The sequence below is a fragment of the Pelecanus crispus genome, chromosome 4 (genome assembly GCF_030463565.1).
Source record: "Pelecanus crispus isolate bPelCri1 chromosome 4, bPelCri1.pri, whole genome shotgun sequence".
Taxonomy (NCBI): Eukaryota; Metazoa; Chordata; class Aves; order Pelecaniformes; family Pelecanidae; genus Pelecanus; species Pelecanus crispus.
In genome coordinates, this window is record NC_134646.1 from 80606571 (window position 1) to 80632591 (window position 26021).

General features: G+C 40.5%; 1 protein-coding gene across 1 annotated transcript in view; it reads right to left on the bottom strand.

Moving 5' to 3' along the window:
• Positions 1-523: 523 nt before the first annotated feature.
• Positions 524-26021, bottom strand: part of POLR1A (RNA polymerase I subunit A) — a 38519-nt gene continuing 13021 nt past the window's right edge. The window contains exons 13-34 of the mRNA XM_075708890.1: positions 24883-25137; positions 24325-24516; positions 23362-23505; positions 22722-22905; positions 20634-20716; positions 20364-20522; positions 19935-20033; positions 18427-18579; positions 18131-18213; positions 17261-17426; positions 16521-16742; positions 14450-14664; positions 13631-13798; positions 12562-12697; positions 11402-11559; positions 9597-9711; positions 8840-8956; positions 7697-7975; positions 6372-6572; positions 5485-5602; positions 4062-4226; positions 524-1559 (exon numbers count right to left, since the gene is read on the bottom strand). Of these exons, the coding sequence (XP_075565005.1) occupies positions 1459-1559; positions 4062-4226; positions 5485-5602; positions 6372-6572; positions 7697-7975; positions 8840-8956; positions 9597-9711; positions 11402-11559; positions 12562-12697; positions 13631-13798; positions 14450-14664; positions 16521-16742; positions 17261-17426; positions 18131-18213; positions 18427-18579; positions 19935-20033; positions 20364-20522; positions 20634-20716; positions 22722-22905; positions 23362-23505; positions 24325-24516; positions 24883-25137 (3513 nt within the window). The 3' untranslated portion in view covers positions 524-1458. The remainder of the gene's footprint in view (positions 1560-4061; positions 4227-5484; positions 5603-6371; positions 6573-7696; positions 7976-8839; positions 8957-9596; positions 9712-11401; positions 11560-12561; positions 12698-13630; positions 13799-14449; positions 14665-16520; positions 16743-17260; positions 17427-18130; positions 18214-18426; positions 18580-19934; positions 20034-20363; positions 20523-20633; positions 20717-22721; positions 22906-23361; positions 23506-24324; positions 24517-24882; positions 25138-26021) is intronic.

Genomic DNA, 26021 nt, shown 5'->3' on the forward strand with positions numbered 1-26021 from the left:
GAGACAGACCCAAGGGAAAGAAGATTTGCCAAGTCAAACTGGAGAGCTACTGGTCTAATGCATTTGTTAAGCTTCAGCGCAATTTGCAGTACATTTGACACAGTTTTAAGGGGCTGAGGCAGATGGAGTCCATCAGGATATTCCACAGAGGCTCTTTCACAATCCCAAGCCAACGTCTCCCACTACCTGATCTGATCCCCGTCAGCGCAGCTCCACTGGAAGCAGGAACTCCTCAGCTGGCTAAGTGAGCTCTGGTGCTTTTCCACTAGCTTAGCGGTACCACTGAGAATGATCAGGGGCCAAAATCTGTTAGAAAACTTGCCTAGATGGTAGTGAGCAAGCTCCAAAGAATTTTAACTATTTGCACGCATTGCATTCTGATTAGAATCAAATGTATAAACAAGAAAGTCTGATTTCTGAAGAGTGGCTAACAGCTCTCAGCTATGCGATTTTTAACAGCCATCAGAGTCAAAGCGATGGCTGTTGGCCACATGACAAAATTCCCTTGGTAACACAGCCACGTAATAGGGCATTCAGAGTATTTCTTTTCAATGTGCTTTATTAAATATCCTCTTTGATACAGAATATTTAAGCAAAAATAGTTTAAAAACTGTTTCAGTAATTCTGATGGGAGTCTTTTGTGAAGTCACTGTTACAGCAGCTCACGTTGCCATTTAAGGAATAAATTTTTATCAAATGTCAGGTTTCTCACTGTAGGGAGATCTGTTCCATACAAAGAAGTCGTAAGACTAGGCATTGGAAAATGCCTACAGAAACCGTGAAAACTCTGAATTCCAGTCTTCGGTTAATAAAGAAATTTAACAATTGTGTCACAGACACATAATTCTTAATAAACTAAGTAGCAGAATAGAAAATATATCCTCTAAAGCTTATAAAAGTCACAGCAATGCACGCAAGTACAGCAAAAGAAGAGGATATGCCTCAAGCACAGACGCTTCAATACAATGTTGAAGCTTCAGCACAGCACTGCCCAGCTACACCTGTGAGTTCTGAATGCTATTTCCAAAACTGGAAATTTTTCACACAACAACTGTGTGGCAATTGGCACTACCCACCCATATGGGATTCTGCCCCACAGAAATTAGACAGCATAAACAGATTCTGCTTTGACTTCTGTCTGCCACAGCTGTTGGACGGTCTGTTTGAGACCCAGATGGTCTCCTTTATTTTATTCTTTTCTATGTAAACCAACAATCTCATTTTTTACATTAGTGAACAGTAAATAAATGTTTCTTTGGATCAAAGGATAGCTCCTGTAGGTGCAGACATTCTCATTAAATAGATTAAGCTCATCGGGTATCCGGATTAACAAACCTATTGGCACAGGGAAGATGACTGGGGACAGACACAGTATGTGCCCTTGGTGCATAGCTGTAGGGCATACGTATCTCTTCTGATGAACACTTGAGTCAGAATCCTTAAGTTCTAACCAAAACACTACGTGAGGGGTTGCTTGAGGTCAAACAAACCAGTCCCTCCTTTAACAACTTTTCCAACCACTAGGCATGCGGAAGGGGATCGCAGTTCATCATGGGCACCTGTAACAGAATTCAAACAAAATCATATTAGAATGTTTCCAAAGGTTTCTCAGGTGGTCAGGGCCGAAAAAGCATTTTGGTCTACATGCAAGAAGTGATCTGGTTCAGCCCCCTCCCTAGTTTCAGAAAGGCACTGCCACCTATTGTTCAGACTGAATTTCTATTTCTGAGAGCAGAAGTCCAAAACTATTCCTACCCCTCCTACAACAACTATTATCTCATCCCAATCTTTTTGTGCAAGCAGAGAGTTAGGCCACACATTACTAAACCCTGCCTATTCAGCAACACGTTCTGAATTCTAAGAGAACACAGATTTGACCTTCCAGTGAACACATTTTGCTGATTAAATACATCGCTAAAAAAATACATCAGTGAGGCAAAACCAGAAAGATTCCCTTTTCATTGCTGCCTTTTTCCTTTGTTAGAGTGAATCCTTTTGATGTGGATTTTAAATCCTTCTGCTAGATACGAAGAGAACTTTTCACTGGAGAGACATTCCATGAATTCCTTTGATTTTGTGGTTACTCACTGTAGCAAAACAGTGTCACAGAAGTTTGGGAGCTCTACAGATGACACGTCTGGCTAGGACTGTTCCACTTTCACTGTTTTTATAAGCATCCAGGCTGTTTTTCATTCATTCTAACTACAGCAAGCTGGAATTTTGCCATTAAAGCGGTTGGAAGATTGGAAAGAAAGTTGCTAAACTTTTGCTAAGTTTTGGTCATCTTTATTCTACTGAGCAAAATGTACTGAACTTTCTGTCATACAGAGGATGGGGGGAGGAGGTGCACCATAGGGCAGTCTATGGCTACGCTTGCTGCTCTGATCTCAGCTACAGCTGAATTATTAAACAGCTGCTCCTAAATGCGTCAGCTGAAGGAAGAAAGAAAAAGCCCCTTTGTTAAATCATTAACAGAAACAGTCATAACTGTCCTGTTTGCTCATGATGTTAACAAAGAGTTATTCTTTGAGCAAAGAGCCAAAGGGATCTCACTTCTGATGCAGTGTGCTCTCTGCACACCAACTGATCAGTCGTCTGCTGGGTCACACCTGCACTCTAATGGCACTTCTTACATTAGCTGTGCACCGCCATCGCAAGCCGCCTTTTTTCCTTCTTATTGATCAGGGCCATAAGCAAGCACTCTTGCAGTATCTCTTTAAATGTACAGTCAAGTTATCAGTTACATTAAAGCAAATTAGATCCACACTGCTGCAACCCACATTATGACTGTGATTTCCATCTCGGTGAAATCAATAACTCCTTCCACTTGTAATCAGTGCAGCTTTCCTGCCAATTCACTGTGCCCTTCCATCAGGAGGCACTTCATGTCTTTATTCATAATATTATCCATAAATACAACTATGTTTCACCTGGGAAAAACCTTATCTTATTTCTAAGTCAATATGTGATACAACGTAAATCCAGAGAGAGAGCAGAACTGTGCATAAACCATCCTCTCCTATTCAATTTCACCCCAGATTTATGCTTTTCCTTTCTGGTTTTCAGATGAATTTTAAGTCAATTGTAACCAATACTGTTCATTAAAACCCAAATTCCCAGAAAAGGTATAAAACAGCATTAACAAAAAGGAATTCAGTGATAAAAGACATCTGTGCAAGGCAGCTGAGAGCTTTTCCCATTTGTAACAGGCAGCAAAAGCGGCAGCACAGGAGTATCTGAGAACGAGAGTATCCAACTGGCAAGTGACAGAAACCAAGACTATTTGCAAAAGGGAGACGTAATTAATATCCAAAGCATGAGATCAAGCAAACTGTCTAATGACAGACTTAAAGCACAAGTTTTTTGGATAAGATTCCTAAATATAGATGGCTAGTGCCATTTCAAACGCCCTCAATGATCCATGCAGCCATGTGATCTCTACACCTTCAGAGCAGCAACTAGAGGCCAGAAAGGATACCTTTGGGCATCTCAGATGGCACCAGAAACCTACCATGAGACAAATGAATCTGACCCTTTGTCTGTGTGTGAGGAAAAAAGCAAAGATAGTAAAGTGCTACAAAGCAGAAGAAAAACAGAATCAAAAGTTAACAACCAGGAGGACTGTTCTCACAATAAAATTCTGAACAGAAAGGTTAGAGAAGAGATGAAAATATGGAAGTTATAATAGAGACATGAAAACAAAGCAGAGATGACAACTGTAATAGTAGAGACAGAAAAAGGCAAATTTAGCAGCCTGTTGCTAAGATTTGTTATAGCAAAGCTTTGTAATCTTAAGGTTTGTGATAAAAATGCCCATCTAATTCTTAAAGAAAGGAGTCACAGACCCCACAAATTACATGTAGGAGCTGACTTCATTTAAGCTGATAAAATATTATTAAAAACATCTGGAACATTTTCCTAGCCAAAGGCTTAATTAAAATTTTAGCCTCTGGCATTTTTTCCTAATGCAATTATGCATTACTCAAAATAGCGGAAAGTTACGATGAAAACAAAGCATATGTGAAATGCTGCAGCAATATATTTCAACCTAAACCATTTACCCATCATTGTTGCTTCCTTCAAGAATTTGTAGCTGGTTTCAAATGTCATCTGTTGCAGAGGGGAGGAGCTGGACTGAATTCCAAAACGATTCAGTGGTTTATAAAGTCCTTCAAAACACATGTAATCCGCCACAAGTGAAAGGTGCCGAGGGTCTACCGCAATTCCTAGGAACACAAGAAAGAGCAATCATCAGGGCATTCAAGGGCTAACTTTTTTGGGTTTTTTTTAATAAATCAGGTCTAAATTAAACCCTCTGAATCTAATCAACATGGAGAACATATTTTTTTAACATTCTTCTGGCAGCTGCACCTCTTTGTGTGTAGCTGGCTTAGCTGCTCCCCTCAAATATCCAAGAGAGGCAGACCTCACTATAACATAAAACAGTATCTCTCCAGGGAAACTAAAATGCCAAGAATGCTGTAAGGCGGCAGAGTTTCTCTACACAGAATCAGTAAGGTCTGCATCATCTTTTGTTTAGGTAGAAGGGGATCGCACATCCATCCATTTGAGATGGGACCTAGATCTGGCCCCTCACCTGATGGCCTGCATTAGCTAGGCACCGGAGTCAGAAAGGTTCTGATATTTTCTGTGCATGATATTAGGCATCCACAGAAAACCCCATTTAGGCTAAAAAGAAATAGCGCTTATTTTTAAATCACACTTGTGGAGTCAATGTAATGGGGGATCATTAACAGCTCTGTCAGCATTTACCTAGCAGTTCTTGAACAAGTTGAAGGTCAGACCATTCTGGGCTGCCAGCTGGCAAATCTGTTTGATATAACTCGTTGCTAAAATTCCCACTGTATTAATCTTCCCTCTTTTCAACAGTTTAATTCATAGCAAGACTTAGCTCGCTTAAGGAAAATTCAGCATGCCTAACTTTAGCAGCCTATAAAGTCAGGCATCTTCCCTAAGCTAGATGCCTGGACTCTCTCAATAATCTACGCAGAGAGAAGAACATTCAAACAATGCAGCGCAGCTATTTTAGGAAAGATATAAAAACTCAACTACAAAGGGAGCCTAGCCTCCCATCATTAAAAAGCTAGAGTGAGGCAAGATTAATCCTATTCTCAGGGCCGCTATACAAGTCTAACAGCTAGCTTCCTCAGCTGTCAATAGTCAATTCGTCTGGACCTTCCAGCCTGCAAAAAACAAATATACCAGAATAGAAAAGCTCTGTGAAGAGGGGACAAATTCAACCTTGTCTAGTGAATTTTCTACTGATTCAACGGAACCTAACAATTAACCAATGAAGTCTTCACAGAAGGCACCATAATGATTAAAACAATGAAAAGGTCCAACTTAAAAATACACACATGTATTAAAAGATCACGCAAAACCATAACTTTGTAAGCACTGTGGCTGGGTTTTCCCATCTTAATGATAATAAAGACTGTCTTTAAAAATACAAAGAAATCTTACCATATACAGCAAATACATCTTTTATTTCCTTTATAATCACCCTCAGGGCAGACTCAATTCCATAATTCTTAGCCATGGCATGAATATCATTGGAATAAAGTCTGTTCAGGTCCAAAATCTGAAAGCAAAAAAACAATAGATACAAGTTAGGACAGTAGTTACTCTATATTCCCAAATAACTTAAGCTAAGGTAATAGAGCTTTTTTCTCCATTTTTCATTAGCTTAAGCAGCACCAACTGTTCCAGGACAACTAGGCAGCAGCTCAGAGTCAAATACAGATAAAAATTATTCTGGGGATTTATGTTTAAGCTAGTGATCACAGCATTATATACATGAATAAGAGTACTGCAATCAAAACTCACCACAGGAGAAAATGATACGAAATCAGAAAAAGCAAACAAACCATCCCAAGCATCAGCGGAACATGTTAAAGTCTTCCAAGCAACACAATGCAATGCCCAGTCTGTCTCAGCCAGCCAGAACTTTTAGCAAAAGCAGTGGAGAAGATGTAGCTTAAAACAATCCTGGATTTGTAGAGTTGTGGGCTAGAGGGCATAACAGAACTATTCATTTCCAAGTACTGCTATTCATTTAGATGGAAGAACTCCCTCAAGTAACATTTAGAGAGACAGCTACAAGCATGGTGTGGAATTGTCTGTCATTAGACACTGGGCTGCTGCACAAAAACTGATTTGCAAGCTGCCCTTGACAAAAGGCTCTGCTGAGCTCCGAACACATCTGGGGGTAAAAAGGAGGAGGAACAGAGTTTAAGAGCTGAAAAGGCTACACATCACCCCTGCTAAATTTAAATGGCATCCATCATCCACTGTCTCTCCCTAGAACACAGAAGATCATTCAAGTTTGGGATTATAAATAGTTTACGTACATCAGAGTATCTGAACAGCTCCACAAAGTTTATCCCTTCAGTATGCAGAACAAGTTCCTTCTCTCCTTGCTTACTGGTACTTTCATTCAACAAGCATCGTGTGATCCCCTTCACTTCATGAATGACTGTGCTTCGTGCAAGAGAGACAAGCAAGGAGGAGAGATCGAAGTACACCTTCATCAATGGAAGTGTCAATGAAACCTAAGAAGGAAAAAACCAATGCAGTGTTCTGTAAGAAAACTTGAACATTAGGCTCAATAGCCAGTCTCTTCTTTTTAGGCAATAAGTAGACAACTGAACAACTGGGATTATCCTAGCTGTGCGCTTAGGAACATAAACATCTGACTAGAATTACAGCTGCATGATGCTAATAAGAACACCACATCCCAGGACCATTCATCAACACTGCTTTCAAGATCTCTGAACTTACATCAACTGGGATTTGGTTTTTAATTTGTTTGGTTTGGATGTTTATACTTTTTCCCTTCTGTCTTGCAGGAGGACCATGCAAGTTTCTCAATGCCTGCAGCTTGCTTGATTTTGTTACATCTTCTGACAGTTTCAAAGCGGTATTAGCTCCGGTAAAGTAAAAGCTCAAGATTTTTCAGCATGAGCTACGCTGGAAAACTGGTGAGGTGGACAAGGCATAGCTGAGATCAAACAACGCTTGTTGCTGGAGGGGTTTTTGGGAGGAATATGGGAGTAGCATTGGGGGAAAAGCATAGGATAAAATTAGCTAGCTAGATCTGAAACAGAAAGTTTTATTTCTGGAAGTGTTAAAAAAGGTTTGTTAAAAACAGGGGGAGTGAAATTTTTCCAGATCTATGAAATTCACATTCCTGCCAGATTTTTTCAACTGCCGCTGTCACATTTGGTCAAGAATTTCTGTCCCCTCTAACTACTGTTTCACACAACTACGCATTCCAGCTTTATTCATCATAAATTCCTCCATGAGTAGACGTGCTTCCCAATATAAAGCTCCCCTCTGCCCAGCACATTGGGCACATTCCTAAACAGCCTCTTTCAAAAGTCCAGTCATCACTTTTATTAATCAGGAGCTACACAGTGCTGCATCATATATTTAAAAATTAAAACACAATAAACCCATTAGTTATCTTAAAAAAAAAAAAAATCATCAGATATTCTGAAAGTTAGGGGTTGCTAAAAATTATGTCAAGAAGTACCTGTGCACTGCCACTTTTCGGTGTTAATACAGGAGCGCCGAGACAAAACAGCAGCACTCCACTGAAGAGATCCATTTGTTACGGGAGCTACATGGAACCATTGCACAGCCACACACACGTTTCCAGGTACCACCATCTTACCTCACACCAAAGCTCATTTTCGGTGTCAAACGTGTAATCCTGTATTGATGGGTGGCTGTCCAGAACAGCATTTACTCGCAACTCTGCTGACTGAAGTAATCGATCTTTCTCTTTTTTAGTCTGAGACATAAAGGAAAGATGTTGAGATTCATCACCATCTGCTTCAATCTGATCTTCTGCACCAGGAGTCCTTTCTTCTTTTTCCGATTCAGCCTCTTCATCATCTACATTCTCATCGATGTTTTCTTCCCCATTCTCCTCTTCACTCTCATAATCAACCTGCAATGAAATAATGTTGTATTTATCTGAGCCAGAACATGGACAGAAAAGAAGCGCACCATGAACAGTTTTGTTCATGAACATTCTTGACAGCTGAGTTGCAAGTATCTTGCCTATGACACAACAAAAATGCAATTCTGTTGTAAAGAACGTAATACAACAGACTCAGTTCAGTCTCTATTTCTTTATAATCTTGCCACTATTCCTCAGTACAGTCTGGGATGCTACAGGTTATTGGGACTGTAGCAGAATTTAGTTTTCTCCCCCTGAAAAAGGCTCTTCCCATAATCTAACTCTGATGACAGGATTGCCTCAGGATTTTCAATTACTCTACCCTCTTGCTGAAATTACAGCACCCCATTTTTTACGCAGTAATCATGAAGTAGCAAACATGGAAAACATGCAGAGCCATGGACAATATTTATTAAGAACTACAGTAAAGTTTTAAAAACAATTAATGGCATGAAAGTAGCCAGAAATAAAGTTAATGTGAACTACAGCACAGAAAACCTGACTGCCAGACACGTCTACCCAATGCCTGAAGAACAAGGCTTTGGAAAAACGCAGATCTCTTCCATCTCTAACTTGCGTGGTTCTGTATCACTCTTAAAGGACAGCAGTGACCAGGCTCAACTATGGTGACCATGGCCATCACAAGTCTCAGCCTACATCTTCTGCTATCGATTTCCCTCCATCCAAATCAGAACTGATCAGCACAAAGCAGAGACCCTCCTATCCCCTTTCAAGTGGGGTTTGTTTTTTTCCCAGCATTTTGTCTCAATGGAAGCTTTCCTTCCCAACTCAAACCAAGGCAGAAGAAATTGGGAATTAATGTGCAGTGCTGAGCACCTATAAAATCATTACCTCTTCTTCTTGGTTCTTTCTCTGTTTTGCTTGTGTAGCATCGCCATCCCCTTCATCAGCTTCTGCATCAACAATGTTCTCTTCTTCCTCTGCTGGAGCTTCCTGACTGTGCTGTGTCTAGAAATCCATGACAGAGGAAATAATCATGCTGACTCTGCTAGGAAGCATCAAATGCATCAAAAGCCTTTGGCCAAACATTTATAATTTAACAATCCCTTGTTCAATGGTCTACCTTTAAGGACAAATTAATTTCTATAAGCCCACTACTATAATGAGTTGTAAGTTCATGATTTCTTTATAACTTTAACACTAAACAAGATGAATGTCTACATGATAGATAAGCTACCACCCTGCTTATATGGCAGTCCTTGCTGGGGGAGGGATGGCAGCAGGTACACGCAAAAGCCTTTCAATGAAAAAAAGGATCTTCCCTAAAGTTTTGGCAACCACTGCTACAACAGGACATTGATCTGGGAGCAAACGGAGAGTAATATGCTTTTATCTTACTGAAGCTAAAATAAACAGGCATTTTCAGAGTACAGTCTTAAGTAAATTAGGATTTAATACACAGTAACTTTAATTTCCTTGTTAATTTTATGAGAATGCAAAGATGGGTCATGCATAAAGAAAATATTTAAGTAGTAATTTAGTTTTCACACATTTCATGTTCACATTGAAACATACTATGCTTTTTCAAATTCTGGTTCTCAAAAATAGGTAAATGAAATTACATTTTTCAGGTAATGTTTTTCTGTACCTTGTCTTGGTCACCATCTAAATCTTTCCGAGATGCCTTCCGGGTGCTGACTTCAGTAAAAGATGCCATCTTTGCATTCTTCCTTTTAATTGCTTCCAGAAAAATTTTAAAGAACCTGAAAGAAGCAGGAACCCAGAATGTCAAAGCTCAGCAGTACCAAAGTCAATTTTAAGTTGTCAGAAAATTAATTTCTTTTGTTTAAGAAGCCAGTCAACTCATGACAGGACATATTCTCTGGTCAATCCAAAAGTACTTCTAGGATAAGGCAAATAATTTTTCTTCTTGTCCCTTTGGGAATCAAAAGGTTGGTATCATCTCTCTTACAATCACAGATGCAGCCATGCATCCAAAGCTTAAAATTATAAGCTCATCTGGACATAAAATCTGCACATCAAATTGACCTTCAGAGGACATGGTTCTGGACTTTTTTTTTTTTCTTTTTTAAACCAATGAGCACATGCGAAATTGTTAAATAAAGTAACTCAGCTTGAACTCATGTGGCCTGAAAGAAGACCAAATCAATGAAATCTTTCTGCAAAACAAAAATAGCTTTCAATAGACCCCTGTCATTAAATGTTCTACTTTTAACTACACAAATTCAGCCAGACATGAGGAAGGAGGCAAGACAGAAAGACAGACAGAAAGACAGACAGAAAGACAGACAGAAAGACAGACAGAAAGACAGACAGAAAGACAGACAGAAAGAAAAAATCAGCCTTTTCATAGAATCATAGAATGGTTTGGGTTGGACGGGACCTTTAAAGGCCATCCACTCCAACCCCCCTGCAATGAGAAGGGATATCTTCAACTAGATCAGGTTACTCCCAGCCCTGTCCAACCTGACCTTGAAGGTTTCCAGGGATGGGGCATCTACCACCTCTCTGGGCAACCTGTGCCAGTGCTTCACCACTCTCAATAGTAAAAAATTTCTTCCTTATATCTAGCCTAAATCTACCCTCTTTTAGTTTAAAACTATTACCCCTTGTCCTATTTCTAAGCCCCCTTTAAGTACTGAAAGGCTATAATAAGGTCTCCCCGCAGCCTTCTCTTCTCCAGGCTAAACAGCCCCAACTCTCTCAGCCTGTCCCTGTAGGAGAGGTGCTCCAGCCCTCAGATCATTTTCATGTCCCTCCTCTGGACCCGCTCCAACAGGTCCATGTCTGCCCTGTGCCAAGGGCCCCAGAGCTGGACGCAGGGCTGCAGGTGGGGGTCTCAGCAGAGCAGAGGAGAGGGGCAGAATCACCTCCCTCGACCTGCTGGCCATGCTTCTTTTGATGCAGCCCAGGATTCACTCGGCTTTCTGGGCTGCAAGCGCACATTGTTGGCTCATGTCCACCTTTTCATCCCCCAGTACCTCCAAGTCCTTCTCCACAGGGCTGCTCTCAATCCCTTCATCCCCCAGCCTGTATTTTCCATTTTATTTATTGAAAAAAAAGTAAATAAAGTAAGGTTTATTTCTGTTCAACAGGAGCATGATGGGATAATTAAAGTATTTAAACATTTCTGCTGGTAATAAATGTTTAAACATCAAAAGATAAGGAATGTGATGTTGCTTACACCAGCTCTTGTCTGAGTATATCAGAGACATATGAAAGATCTGCCTCGATACAATTCCACACTGTCACAAATCCACAGTTTTATTCAAGACATAAAAAGCAATTGTGTAGATGCTTCTGCAAGCATATCTGCAGGAAGCTGTTGCTCTGAAAGCCACAGCAGCAGTAATAAACAACATGCAGTGACACTTAGAGCCCGTGGAAGGGCAAAAGAAGAGCAAACATTAAAGTATCTGAAAGCAAATTCACCTTGTTTCCATGAAGTGCAAGATCTCCCTGGGCTTCACACACTTCTCCTCTCGGTAATATTCATAGGGCAAGAAATGGAATTTGATTTTGTAGAGGCGATGTTTGTTCTGCTTGCACTTCACACGCAGGGATTCCTCTATCTCAACTTTCTGCAAGACCTACGAAAGCCACAAGCAGGAACGTTACTCCTTTGATGAAGACACTTAATTTACTTCCTGCAACTCCAATGCTTTCCATATGAGACCAGAATTATGCAAGGCTAACTGACAAACTTTTCTGGAGGCTTTGTGGCAGCTCTTGGGGAAGAGGACCCTACCCTACTGCACTCTTTTTGGCTTAAACTCCCCCCAACAACTAAATTGGACAATACTGGGAGAACAGCCTCACCTCCCACCTGACTCCTTCACAAGAGACTACACTTCTTAGCCGGCCAACAGCTTCATTTTACTGATCCATGCTCATTGAGCACGACAGTATTTCAGCACAGAGCCAAGTCTTAAGTCTATCCTTGCTGCTTTCAACTTGAAAGGGTTGGGCATGCAGGAGAGCAGAAGAAAGACTGCACTCCTAGGAAGAGAGGGAGCACAGAATACATCAGACTCATCAGATTTCAATACATTCAGTCTCCAAGGAGCCACATGTTTTGCTTCTATTGAGCACAGCCACTTGTACAAGATTAGGAAGGGGTGGGGGACAAACAAACCCCCTACTATGTCAGTCACAGCCAGATTAGCTTGTCTCAAAGACAAAACAAACCCCTCCAATTCTAGACACTGACAAAAAGGAGCTTGAGAAAAAAACAAACAAGGCTATGGCAGCAAACATAAATCCTCCCTGCCGTTATACTACTGCTATGTATGAACTATTACTCTCCCTCTTTACGTTCTATAGAGTTTGTAGCCTGTGACAATGCTCTACAGGTTAAATTGAATTTAAGTCTCATACAGCCACAATAACTACAATTCCTTTCAATGCTCCATTTCCTAGCAGATATTACAAGGTGCCGTAGGCAGGAGGTGAAAAGAAAGGACCCTCTCATCTTGCACCCACAGGTAAGCCTTCAAAAGTGGAAACTGCTACAAAGCCACACTAACTGATGAGCTCAAATAGGAAATTTTGTTTTGCAGACTCTCAAGGGATACACTGAATAGGAGGCTTACCTCAGCTAAGCACACTCTTGTGAGCTGTTTCTTAAGCTGTTTCACCTTCTTGAGAGCTTTCTTGGTATTGAACACAGGAACACTCATCGTTGGCGTTTTAATATTTGCACTGGCTACCATCAATATTTCCCGCAACCTTTAAATAAAGAATGATCTTTCAAATTAAGCAATAAAAGCACTATGCGATCAAATAAATATCTAGTTCATTTAAATGCAGCAACTGCCAGTTTCACCAAAGCCATATGTATCAAGAGCTGTGGTTACCACTGCACTGCTCCTTTTCACTCTCCTGGTTCCTCATCAGGCACAGCACAACACTAGCTCTACTGCCTCAATTAGATTATCACCCCAATTATGGGAAGAGACTAGAGATGATAATAAGTTGTTCCAAGAACAGAAGAACTAATGAAGCCTGTTTCCTACAGATGCATAACGTATGCTCCTCACGCTTTCTCCCCCTCCCCTGCTTCTCTGAAGTAACACAACCATCTCCCACCTAAGACATCACACACCTAGGCACAAGGCCAGGGTCCGCACCCATGTTATTCAGAACAAGCTGATGACTGGCTGGCAAACACGTGTGTGCTGATAAAGTCACTGTCACCATACAGAAGAGCCAGGGAAACCTGGCTGCTGTAAACCAGATCTCTTTCTACATCGGTGATAATACTACTAAACACGCCAGATTTCATAGTTGCAGTGAAATTTTCTGTGTGAAAGAAATAGGTTCAAAAGTTACTAGGGGGAAGAAGCCATTGGCAGAGGGCAAACCCACAAAGCACCATTTCTTTAGGCTTATACTGTAGTGACAAAAAATACAGAAACAAATAAGCCATTTGCTATACATCAGGTAAGAGTAAGGGGCCTTCACAGATATTTTGTATCTGGAAAATGAACCAAAACAACTGTAAAATTGTAAAATGTTAAAATAGTTTTGAACAGGCACAATCTACAATTAAGCTGAAGGATCATTTGCCCTCAGGATTACACATACCTGCCAGTGAGACTAAGCACTATTACGTAAGTGCCAAAACCAGCAAAGGACCCATTGAGAACACAGTTTTCTCACCTTGGAATACCCAATGTGACATTCATTTCACCTCTGCCAGCAAAGTGGAAGGTGTTCAGAGTCATCTGTGTGGAAGGCTCCCCAATACTCTGAGCTGCAAGAAGACCCACAGCTTCTCCTGGGTCACAAAGAGATCGCTGCCACTTTAAATACAACAAATCCTTTAATCTGAAGACAGGAAATAGGAAGAGCTTTAGCTCAATGTAGTACAAAATACAGAACTCTGAAGAGACTGAAACATTGCTCAGTTCAATAAAGTTATCTCTTTCAGAAAATTTCTCCTGGTAGCTTCCAGATAAATACACTCCAGAAACTGCAAAATTGTCTATCCCGATCTGATCTGACAAACGCAGCCCATTAACACAGAACTGGGGCCTTGGCCAAACCGGATTTTACTTCTACTGCTAATTCCCAGAACATCAAAAGAGAGTCCATTTACTCCCACTTGCTCCTCTTAACTGCCTTGCTAACTCCAAGGTGTGGCAAGAGCAATTTTTGTTTTTTAACTGTTACTGTAAAGTATTATTTTATATGTAGCGGGACAGCAATACGTTGCTGTTATTCCATAAAGCCTTAGCCAAAGCCCTTACCAGCGTGGAAAATTGAGGTTTGGAAGAAACAGAAAACCAGGGCCTCTCCACTGCATACTAAGCACACTTGGCTTTCAGGAACCACCCTGAAACCCACTACTTTGTTTCAGAAAGGTCACAACAAAAACAGGAGTTGATAAAGACTTTCATCTTGAGCAAACTCAGTCCAAAAATAGGGTGGGGTTTTTTTTGGCTCAGTGCAAAGTAGTGAAGACACAGAAGTTATTACCTATCAGAAGAAAGTTCTGGGCGCGTATAACTTTGTCTGTTCTCAGATTCCCACTTGTTGATAAAATCTTTGACTCCATTTTCAAATGTTTCCGAAACAGACGCAAAGTAAGTATCTGGACGCCAAACACCAAGGCTTGGGTCAGGACACTTATTTGTCTTCCTCAGATACTTTCTTCGTTTCTTCTCATCTAGTTCGTACCACATCTTCAATAACTGAAAATAAGAGGAGATTTTTAAGCAGACTGGTTTATCTACAATAAGACCAAAACCAAATAACACTGCTTCCACCAGCAATCAAGCAATAGCAAAGGAGGAAAAGATTACCCGTGTAAAACTTCAGGTTGTACGTAACACACAGCAAACAACTCAGCTACAAATACGGCATTCTCCATTTTCTGATACTTACACTTTTGATCCCAAACAATTTCAAGGTTCTTTACAAGCTTGAAATAGTCGGTTTTCTACCCATAGTAACTACTCCAGAAACCAGTGAAATACAGCCCTCTAAGAATGACTTTAACTTGGGAGTGAACCCCCTTGACATACTTAAGTCTTTATTTCTAGCTGACTACCACCTCACCTGTCTAGAGCTGGCATGACAAAGGAGCTTCTCTGATTTTCAGCTGTCCACATTCAAGCACTACAGTCCAGCAGAGACCTTGAACGTAGCTTGCATCTTATGCATGCTAATTCGTTTTACTTCTATTCTTCAGTTTGCTAGTCTTTCAAGTAACATTTCAAATGTTGCATTTAATAATGGTAAAAGTTACTACCGACTTAAAAAAAAATCAATACAGAAAACAAGCTAAACATATCTTCTACACGCCTTGCTGTTTTATGAAGGAGTAACTGGCTTGTGACATGGAAGTCTGTCCACTGAGACACAGATAAACATGTATCTGTATCTACCTAATCTACTGAAAGAAAAATTAAATAAACAGTGAATGACTCCCCAGGCCAAACTGTTTTCAATGTTATCAAAAGTGGCAACAGCAACACAAATTCAGCATTGCTGATAAATGAAACAGTGATTAGGCATAACATTTGCAGACAAGCTAATAGTTATACATCTCAACACCTTCAACCTGGAGTTTTGTGCTAACTGTCCACGTCCTACCAGGGTAAATTCCTTGTGAAAGCACGGCTGTGGAGCAGCACCTGTTTGCATTTTGTGTCCATACATACAATCTTCATTAGAAGTCATAACATATAGATCAGTGCCCTGATGTACAAGAGGCTTAAGCAAGAGTACTTTTTTGAAACTGTAGGCAGGGCTGGCTCAGCCCTCTGATCTTTGTATTTAAACAGGCTCTCATCCAGCTAGCAGATATCTGTCCATCCAAGAGAGATCTACTCAGTGTACATGGGGGGGAAAAAAAAAAAGCACACCACCAAAAAACCCAGACAAAAACAATCCTCCAAAACCACCCACAAACATGGGCTGTTTTCTAAAACCAGTTTTACCTCAGAGTTTTTGGCCTCTGCCCCAGCACTAGGGCCCACAGTCTTTAACAAATGAATCTCAGCTTCACCACGCACACAGCTGACATATGATTCCTTCAAAAGGTAACTTGTGTATGCAGACTGTGAAACACTTTGGGACACTTGGCCCAGGTGGCCAAGAAGGCCAACAGCATCCTGGCTTGTATCAGGAATAGTGTGGCCGGCACGAGCAGGGAAGTGATCATCCCTCTGTACTCTGCACTGGTGAGGCCACACCTTGAATATTGTGTTCAGTTTTGGGCCCCTCACGACAAGAAAGACATTGAGGTGCTGGAGCGTGTCCAGAGAAGGGCAACAAAGCTGGTGAAGGGTCTAGAGCATAAGCGTTTGAGTCCCCATCCCTGGAGGTATTTAAAAGCTGTGTAGATGTGGTGCTTAGGGACATGGTTTAGTGGTGGACTTGGCAGTGCTAGGTTAACGGTTGGACTTGATGATCTTAAAGGTCTTTGCCAACCTAAACGATTCTATGATTCTATGATTCTATGAAAAGCCATTTAAAAAAAAAAATCACTGAATTCTGCAACTTTTTTTAAAGGGCTTGGTCAATTCAATTGCTCCTGTGTTACCTGTAAAGTGGCAGGATCTCTTCCATTTTTAATTTCTCCTCCTGGAATCTGTGCTTTTACACTTGCCATTTTCTTTTGGGAAAACATCAGAAAACCTCCTTCTCTTTGCACAGAGTTTTTGTGCCTGGCTTGCCACTTTTTGATGGCTTTGAACTGCTGGTTAGCTTGGTGAGACTCCATCCTTGCTAAAGCTTCATCCAGATGGTTTGTCTTCTGGATTACCTATAAGAAAGTTATCTGTATGATTATTCTTCTCTCTATGCTCACTGTAGCAGAAAAGGCAAAGCAAACTGAAAAGGTCATCTGCTGCTACTCAAAATGTTCGGCTGCTGTAAAACAATTTAAAAAATCGGTTCTCAACCCAACTGAGACAAAACTCCTTCTATCTTTATGTGACCACTGGCATTCTTTAATAACCAGTGATGACACTGGTACAAGGAAATTAATCAAACTTGACAGACTGAAGAATAGAGTCACCTGCGTTGAATCCAACTGCAGAGTTTGGATAGACAAGAATAGGGAGAGTGCTTGGTGCTCTGTTGAAATTGAGACTGCTTAAATCATGCCACAGACTTAAGATTCACTTCCACATTTTGAATACAATGGCAAATAAAAACATAGGTTAGTCCGAGAGTGACTGCGAGAAACAACTGGATCCCTAACAGATATGCCAGATGTTAACCATGCATTTCAGTCTTTCCCTTCACCCCACATAAATACTTGAGATTCAGGTGTTCTACCTCATAGTTTTCTGCAATGAAAGGAAACTGCTCGGGTTGTAAGAACTGTGTTTTAGGGATATCAAGCCCATCTTCTCCATACAGAAACTGCACCACACTGCCATCACTATCTCGTACAGTCAGGTCATACTGAACTACCAGTCCTTCCAAATGTTTTATGATACACCTGTTCCAAAGAAAAAAGAACAAACCACGCTGTTAAGAGGCTACAAAGCAACAAGGATGATGTAACTCTAACATGAAAAATACTGTTTTCCTTAATATCTTAAGTGCACTTAAGGGCTGATCAGGAATTCTGGAAGCCAAAAATCATACAGACACAACACACAGGTGAAATGCATAATGATACTGCAAAGCCTTCTGCACGTTGCTCCCTCCAGTTTCCTTGGACTGAAGTGACTTAAAATGAAACAGCAAATCACTCTCTATTTCCGCTGTCACTCTTAAACAGTTGTCTGAAAGAAGGGGGCATCCCTCCTTTAGAACCTCTCACTACCCTCTGAAACAGTTAAAAAGTTCCATCTTCTCTTATATACTGGAGGTGTTGCTTTAATAAAGACGAGGGCCACACAATGTGGCCAAGAAACCCTGGAGTTGCCTCAGATTTGTATATCTTTACTTGTACCAGGAAAAAGATTTCTCCAAAAGGAAAAGTTGCTGCTGCTATGTGCCAGAGATAAGTTAGAGATGATAAAGTCAGCCTTAGAACAAACATTCAATGCTCAGACAATAAACACTTTTCTAAAAAGCAAGTACACTGAAGTTAATCCAAACAATACAGGTGCTTCTTCCAGTCTACAGTACTCTACAAAAAACCTAAACAAACAAAAGGACCTTTTAAAGGCTCAAATTCTAAAACAAGCCTCTTACCTTTGCAGGTACCCAGAACGGCTCGTTTTGACAGCTGTATCCACAAGACCTTCCCTGCCAGCCATGCAGTGAAAGAAGAATTCCTAAACATAAGCACAATATCATCAGCATTCTGCTGAGAAGTACACCAACTCCGGCAATTTATGCTCTTTCTCAAAGCTGCGTATGGAAGTAGGGTGAGCTAAGTAGGGTCAAAGGGTGAACAAAGTCAATTTATCTATAATTGCAGACACTCTCTATTAAAGTACCAAGATTTAAGTTAACTTCAGTATAAGCACAAGCAGTATTAAACTTACAGAAGGTCTGATCCCAGTGAGAAATCTGCCAGTCACAAATCCTCCTGAGCTAGGGGAAAAATCATAAGGCTGGAAACATGGCAGCGATTTGCCTGATGCCATCAATGGGGGTCTTCGACCTTCCAACTCAATCTGGCCCAGCAAACAAGAAATCTAAATGTGGACAGGAAAAAAGGAAACATCACTTTTCCATCCAACTTTTTTCTCAAATAAGTTCAACCATTTTTTCTTGAAAAACATAGTAAAAAAATCAAAATGTTCACTAAATGTTCTTTAATTAAATGTTGACATGTTCATTAAATGTTCTTGCTAGTGATGGGCAGAAAAGGCACATAGATCTCATCTGGTCTTTTTAAGTTATTCCAGCCCCCTTGACTCATCCTCAACACTTCCATTCTCATTCTGTATATTTATTTTAATACAAAGAGACATGAAACTAGAAATATTGTAAATACTTTTTAGGTCCCTAAATTACCCTCACCACCTTCCAGCAGTGTACTAAAAACAGAACAAAAAAACCCCAAAACAAAACCCTCTCTCTCTTGAGCTTGGATCATTCTGTCTCATCAGAGATAGAATTTTAGATGGCCTTTTTATACAGTGTTTCTTGCTTGGTGTCTGTGTTGCAGAAGGCAAAATGAAAAAGCATCCTTGCCATTTCTACCAAAAATCAAAGTAAGATTTAGTCATACCTATTCACCAGTGGAAGAAAGGAACAGAGATGTCAGTCTCCAACAGAGGCCAGAAGTTCTTTCTCCTACAGTAGGTTTGTATAAGCTGCAGCATTCCTTCTAAAAAGGTCTGCTGTTTCTACAAATCCTAATGTATCACAGAATCATAGAATAGTTTGGGTTGGAAGGGACCTTTAAAGATCATCTAGTCCAACCCCCCTGCAATGAGCAGGGATATCTTCAACTAGATCAGGTTGCTCACAACCCTGTCCAACTTGACCTTGAAGGTTTCCAGGGATGGGGCATCTACCATTTCTCTAGGCAACCTGTGCCAGTGCTTCACCACCCTCAATAGTAAAAAATGTCTTCCTTGTATCTAGCATAAATCTACCCTCTTTTAGTTTAAAACCATTACCCCTTGTCCTATCGCTACAGGCCCTTCTAAAAAGTCTGTCCTCATCTTTCTTAGAAGCCCCCTTCAAGTACTGAAAGGCCACAGTAAGATCTCCCTGGAGGCTTCTCTTCTCCAGGCTGAATAACCCCAACTCTCTCAGCCTTTCTTCGCAGGAGAGGTGTTTTGTATCAGTCTGTATCTAAGGGACTGAGAACTGATTCAAAAATAGGAAGTTATAATAAACATTGACTCTCCTCCATCACCCACCAAGCTGTTTATTACATTCTTCTAAAATTTCTCATGACAAAGGCCTCTATTCCCAAAGCCCAGAATAAAAATCTTGTTTTGGTATTAGACAGCCACACAAGAGCTTCTCAATAGCTTACATTCTAGGACAAATCACATCAACACAGGTAGCTGCTAAGTATTCTAGCTGTCATTACCTGCATTGTATTTACAGTGGATCCTTTGGCTCCTGACTGTACCATCAACTGCAAATTGTTCTCTGGAAAGCTCCTGTGGAGACCAAGGGGCATACAAACCTAAAGAGTTGCGGTGGGGTGAAGAGAACAAAACCAAACCATTATTAATAAAATAATAAACCAAAGAAATTTCTGTTGAAGGCTTTAAGAAGGGGAAACAATGAGTAATCACAAACATTCCTATTTGTAATTTTAAAAGTCTCTTGAATATCAAGCCATCTTCTCATTCAGGGAGAACAAGGTTGAGATGGCGAGGCAGTATGTGAAGCCTCGTGCTGGGGACAGATGGAAAGCTTCAGCCTCCAGAACAGTCAGGCACCCCTCATCGACACTAACTTAATAAGAAAGCCTCCAAACAAGATTAGTATACACAGATGCCTCGATGCCAACCTTGTTAACTTCATTGTTGTAATTGTTTACTTCCTCCTTGAATTTCAGATCAACCATGTTAAAATCCCTCTGGTCTTTGCAGAGATGGGCATCCTGCCATTTCCCTTGGACCTCCTCACATGATGCCGTTTCTGGCAAATTAAGAGCAGCTCTAACAGCCTGAAAGTAAAATACGGGGTTTTTTAGGTGCTAAGCAGGCATGATTAAACAGGGCAGGATTTAAAAACTTTTTAATTATGGGGGGAAAAAGATTCTGCAAGACAGACTTACTTCAATACCACACTGGCTTGACTTTTCAATGATTTTTTGTCTTTTGTGGTCTGCTTCAGGTTTAACCAAAAGATCTTCAATCCCTGTTAAAGAAGAGAGACAGAGCACATAATGATATAAACTAAAAAGAACTGAGGAAGGAACCACATTCGGTGTCAGGGATTTTGAGAGCAAAGAGCTGGAAAAGAAAGTCACAGTTAAAGACATAATAATTGGTAAAATCAGGCTAACTGCAGTTTGAGAAGAAAAAAAAAAAATCAGAGTGGCTTTTTGAGGGAGAAGGCACAGGCTGTCATCAAAACATGCAACATCAGCTAAGCTAAGCATTAAGAGTGCAAAATCAACTCCCTAACTTAAGAAGTCTTAACTTCAACAGTGTGTATAAAATCTTAATTGGTGCACTTGCACACAAACAAACATATTACGGGCCAGCCACATCAAACTGTTTTTCCTCTTCCATCCACTTCCAAGTTCCTATTAGCTGACCTTTAGAGCATCTGTCATTTCCTAGTTTTAAAAAGGTAAATTAAAAATACAGACCCTTGTGATGACAGGACCAGGAGAACAACAGTTTAGAACAAATCAAAGGTTGGAACCCTAACTCCTGTAAGCTGTTTGTAAGGAGTCCTGCAAAAGTCACTAAAAAGGTCGCTAAAATGGCTGGAGCACATGATGGACGAGGAGAGGCTGAAAGATGTGTCTGTTTGTCCTTTAGATACAAGGAAACAAAATTTTCTTCAAGAGGAAAAAAAATTTGACAGTGTGTACGATCAAATGCTGGCACAGAGACCCAGAGAGGTTGTACAGTCACCATCCTTGGACATATTCACAACTTGACTGGACAGAGTCCTGCGCAAGCCCATCTGGCAGGACCCGCTTTGAGCGGGGAGCTGTGTTAGATCACCTCCAGAGGTTCCTCCCAGGCGATGTGTACAGCAGTTCTAGGGGGACAAGTGGGACACTTTACTAGTGAGTTACACATGCCATTACAAGGCAAAGGAGCCTATGGCCTTGGCTCATGTCCCTCTATCTTCACTCTTTCTGTCCAGCCCTGCTCTCCTTTTCCCATTACAACCTTGTCTCTTCTACTTTATCTCCTTCCTCTGGATCCTATTCATCTCATCCCAAAGTCTCATTTTGCTCAGTCCCGAATCATCTTCGCCAAATCCCAGACTCCTGCTTCAGTCCCAGTTGTCTTTTTCTGATGTTTTAACTACCTAGTGATCCCAGGGTCATTACCTTTTCCTAACTAATTTTCGCACGCTGGCTCTTGACATAATTTCTGTGTCTTACAGTCAATTAATCACCTTCCTCACGTCAAAAGATCTCCTTCCCTTTTCCTTGGCTCACAGCAGTCTGTTGGTTCCTCACTACTGCTGTGTACCAGTTGACCATGTCTACCTAATTCTAAGTGATCATATTGTGCTTTCAGATAAAAGCCAATTTAAACCCTCCTGCTGCTACATACTCTAAGTATTTCATTAGTATAAAAACATCTTGTAAAGCTCTACATGGTAATTCGAAATATTTCAACTACTGCAAGAAGAGAGAGTACAGTCAGGGTCAAACTTTTATTGTATGCCCAGTGCATTTTTGTATGAGTTTGCAAAGCTGTAATGAAAGTCAAACATTTACCAAAAGATTTACAGTAAAATGAGATATGCAAGACTTGATTAATAACCCTTGAAAGTTCTTCCGTCTCGCTTTATCAGTTGTTCTGGTTTCTATGCAACAATACTTTTTCAGGGAAGTAAAAATAACAAAGACTCACAGGAGGTTTTGATCTAAACAAAATTTCAACACAAGGCATTTAGACTGTGTACACTTTGACTAGGCAGGACAGAAGAGAGAACTTGGTGGACATACTCAAGATTATACTTTCTCTTTATGCTTAGAAGCCCAGCTATGCACCAACCAGAACAAAAAAGACCAAAAAAAAAAAAGGCTGGCAAACAGCTATCCCACTCAAGGACAGTCCTGCAAAATTTTAACAGAACTCTTAGCATGTATTATACCCAACAATGTCTGGCTTGTATCTCAGGAGGTGCTGCACCACAGCACTGGTTAATCAGTCCTTGTGTTACTCACCCATTGTAAATCCCCTGTACAGCTGCAGATAAGCAGTAAAGAGGCGTCCTAGGCACGTCAGCACTTTCCCACTGGTTTCACCCCCATAGATTTCATAGCAACAGTGGACCAGGCCATAGGCAGAGCTGCCAAAGTGAGCTTTGTCCAAGACTCCACACAGTAATTCCCCACTTCTAATAACAACCTGAAAAATAAACCACAGCTATTCAAGAAAACAGGAATTTTGATCTTACTATGATCTCTACAGGTTTTTCCTGTGCAATCTACATGAAAACAGGTTTAAGTTTAAAAAGCCCACATTTTGGTGAACAGTTAAATATGGTCAGATTATCAATACTTCCAGAATTTATAGCAGAAATAAAACTTCTAACACCATCTATATTTTTCCAGCTATTAAGTCAAACAAGGAAGACACATGGTTTAACAAAAACAGATGGAATCTGTATCAGTCAGAATGAGAACAGAGTTTTTCCTGACCCCCAGGCCTATCCTCTAATCACCACCTTCTGGCAGTAACTGTTACTGAATATCTGGTTTTAACTTTGTCATCTGCCTGCTTCCCTTCCCATTCCTCTACTGTATACACAGTTTTATTACAATACAGCCCAGCCCAACCCCCAGAGTTGCTGCCCCAGCATACCTGAGATTCACACATTGAGTCAAGATTTAGACATCTGTTTGCAGGTCCCTTTACCCAGGCTCTTCCACCAATCTTAGCCTTCCCAGTCAAATTCAGTGGGATGTGGTTTTCTGGAATGATGTTTATTAACAATGTAGAAACGACCTATAAAGAAGCAGGAAGAGAGGCAGGAACTGTTTATTTCCTATATTCCCTTCTCAACGTAAAGAATTTGGCACGGAGGAGAAAAGCAGCATCCTATACGTATTTTTATCACTGACAACAAAGCTTTAAGAGCTCGGAAATCTGAAATTTACAAGACAGGAATATCTTCTTGCTCCTCTAGCCTTTGAAAGATCAACAAGCTGAGACACATAATTATTCAGAAACATATGGCACCAAAGATTTTTCCAATAAATAAGAGATGCACACACACATACATACATATATATATATATAAAAAATTGTCTGTTGGGTTTTACAGGAAAAACTGGCTGAGAATTTCCCCTACTCTGCTATGAGACATAGTACTTGGACTGAATGTTAAACTCTCTTAAATAGTAGAAAATGGAGCATTCACTTGGGCTTCCCAGATATTACATCAACCTAATGATGATCTCAACCAAAAAGTCAAATACCAGAATATTTACCTACAACCTTTAAGTTCAGAAGTTTAAAAGCACTGACTAGCATAACGTAGTTTACTGTGATGGACTAATTCCTTTGCTGCTCCATGCCTGCAAAATGCAGCATTATACTTCTATCTGCAACACTGTTCAGAGAAGCAAGTAAAAGTATTATTCTAATATTACCATTTTAAATGAAAGATGACTCTTGTAGCTCCAATAACACACACCTATGTGTGTGTTGATTAGATGATGGGATCCGGCTTTTCAGCAACCCGCAGCAGCACTGGTTTTAACATTAGCACTCTGCTTACTTTGGAACCACCAGCATTCTTTAACCCAATAAATTATAAACTACCTGCTTTCCTGTCCATAGTCGCTGTGGTTTCATAATGGCAGGAGGCAAGATTTTAATTCTTCCTTTTTTGTCTGTTAGTCCTCGGTAAACAAGCTCCATATATTGCTCTCTGGTGAAAAAGCAGCCCCGGATTGTCATGCTGACTCCAGAAATCATGTGATCCTGGATCAAGCCAGGAAGTGGCTTCCCATCCTAAAGAGACAACAAGAAAAAGGGTTGGGGGGGAATAATAAGTCATGTGCTAGCAGCTCCCAAAATTATTCCAGCTGAATAAAAGCTCTGAAGTCATTTGTAAAGAACTTGCCATCACAGCACAACTCTCTACTAAATCTCTTCCGGACATTGGCATTAAAAGGAATGAGATTGTTTGGATGTGCTGGGCCTTCTTCAGATGAAGAGAACCACAAGTGGAGACAGAACAGAAACCAGGAATAAATTTCAAAAACAAAAAATAAATCAAATCTCATTTACCATTAGAAAAAACAAAGCAAACAAACAAACAAAAATCAAACAAAGTGTTTTCACGTAGGAATAAATTTATCTGACAGTTTTACTTACCTTTGGAACCAGATACTGTTCATCAGTAAAGGCTAAGGTGTAAGCTTCTGCTCTACCCAGCTCGCTCTGTGGAAAATGGGCGTTCATTTCATCACCGTCAAAATCAGCATTGTAAGCCTTGCAGTTGGCATAGTGAAGCCTCAGCACTTTTTCTCCAGGCAGGATTCGGGCCCGGTGAGCTTGGATGGAGGGTCTGTGAAGAGTGGGCTGGCGGTTCAGTAAGAGGACATCTCCATTTTTAATATGTCGACAAACCTGCAAGAGAATTCTGGTTGCTGCTTATAAGGCATTTCCATGCATGCCTCTGAAAAGACTGCATCTTAAAATATACACACATCCAAAACATTTTCTTTCTAGTATTAATGTTCTGTGCAAAACTCTTAGTGAATCAAGACTACTTGAACCTGAACTCCCTCTGCTCACCACCAACCACACTCTAAGGCTGCATATCCTCCATTAACTCCCACAAACCACAGTGATCAAACCAAGTTAACAGCATGCAAGCCATGCTCTACCAATCTCTCCTCCTCCTTGGCCATATAGGGATCAAAGACTGAAAAAGAATGAAAATTAGGCCATTTGTAAATGAGAAAATAAACTATTGATCCAAAGCCCACTGGCCTGAATTGATAATACCTGTCACCATACACCCAGCACTGGACATCCTAGAATAAGGTAGTAATACGACCCAGTAACTGAAGCAGAGGCCAGGGATCTCCAAGTTATAATTTCAGGTTTGAGTACAACACAATACATTCTTCTCTAGAACACAGTCTCTCAGAACAGTCTCATTTTAATTTCTTTGTCAGTAACACCCATATATCCATTTAAGTGATTACCAACAGGAGTATGATAAGCTGTTTGTACAATCTAAATACTGTTATGTTTACCTCTGTGACAGGTTCCAAGAGAACTGATGTCACAGAAATACTCAGTCTTAAATATTAAATCTCTACCATGCCTCTATTAGAGACAGGGTTATACATAACAGACATTGTGAAAAGACTATTCATCACCAAAACTTTTGCCCTAGCAGCTAAATAGTAAGTTCTCAACTCTTGCAAGGGACAGAGATACTAGTTAAGAAGTTTCAAAGGTTGATTAATCTGTAGCACAGAAAACAAACTCTCCAACAGCTC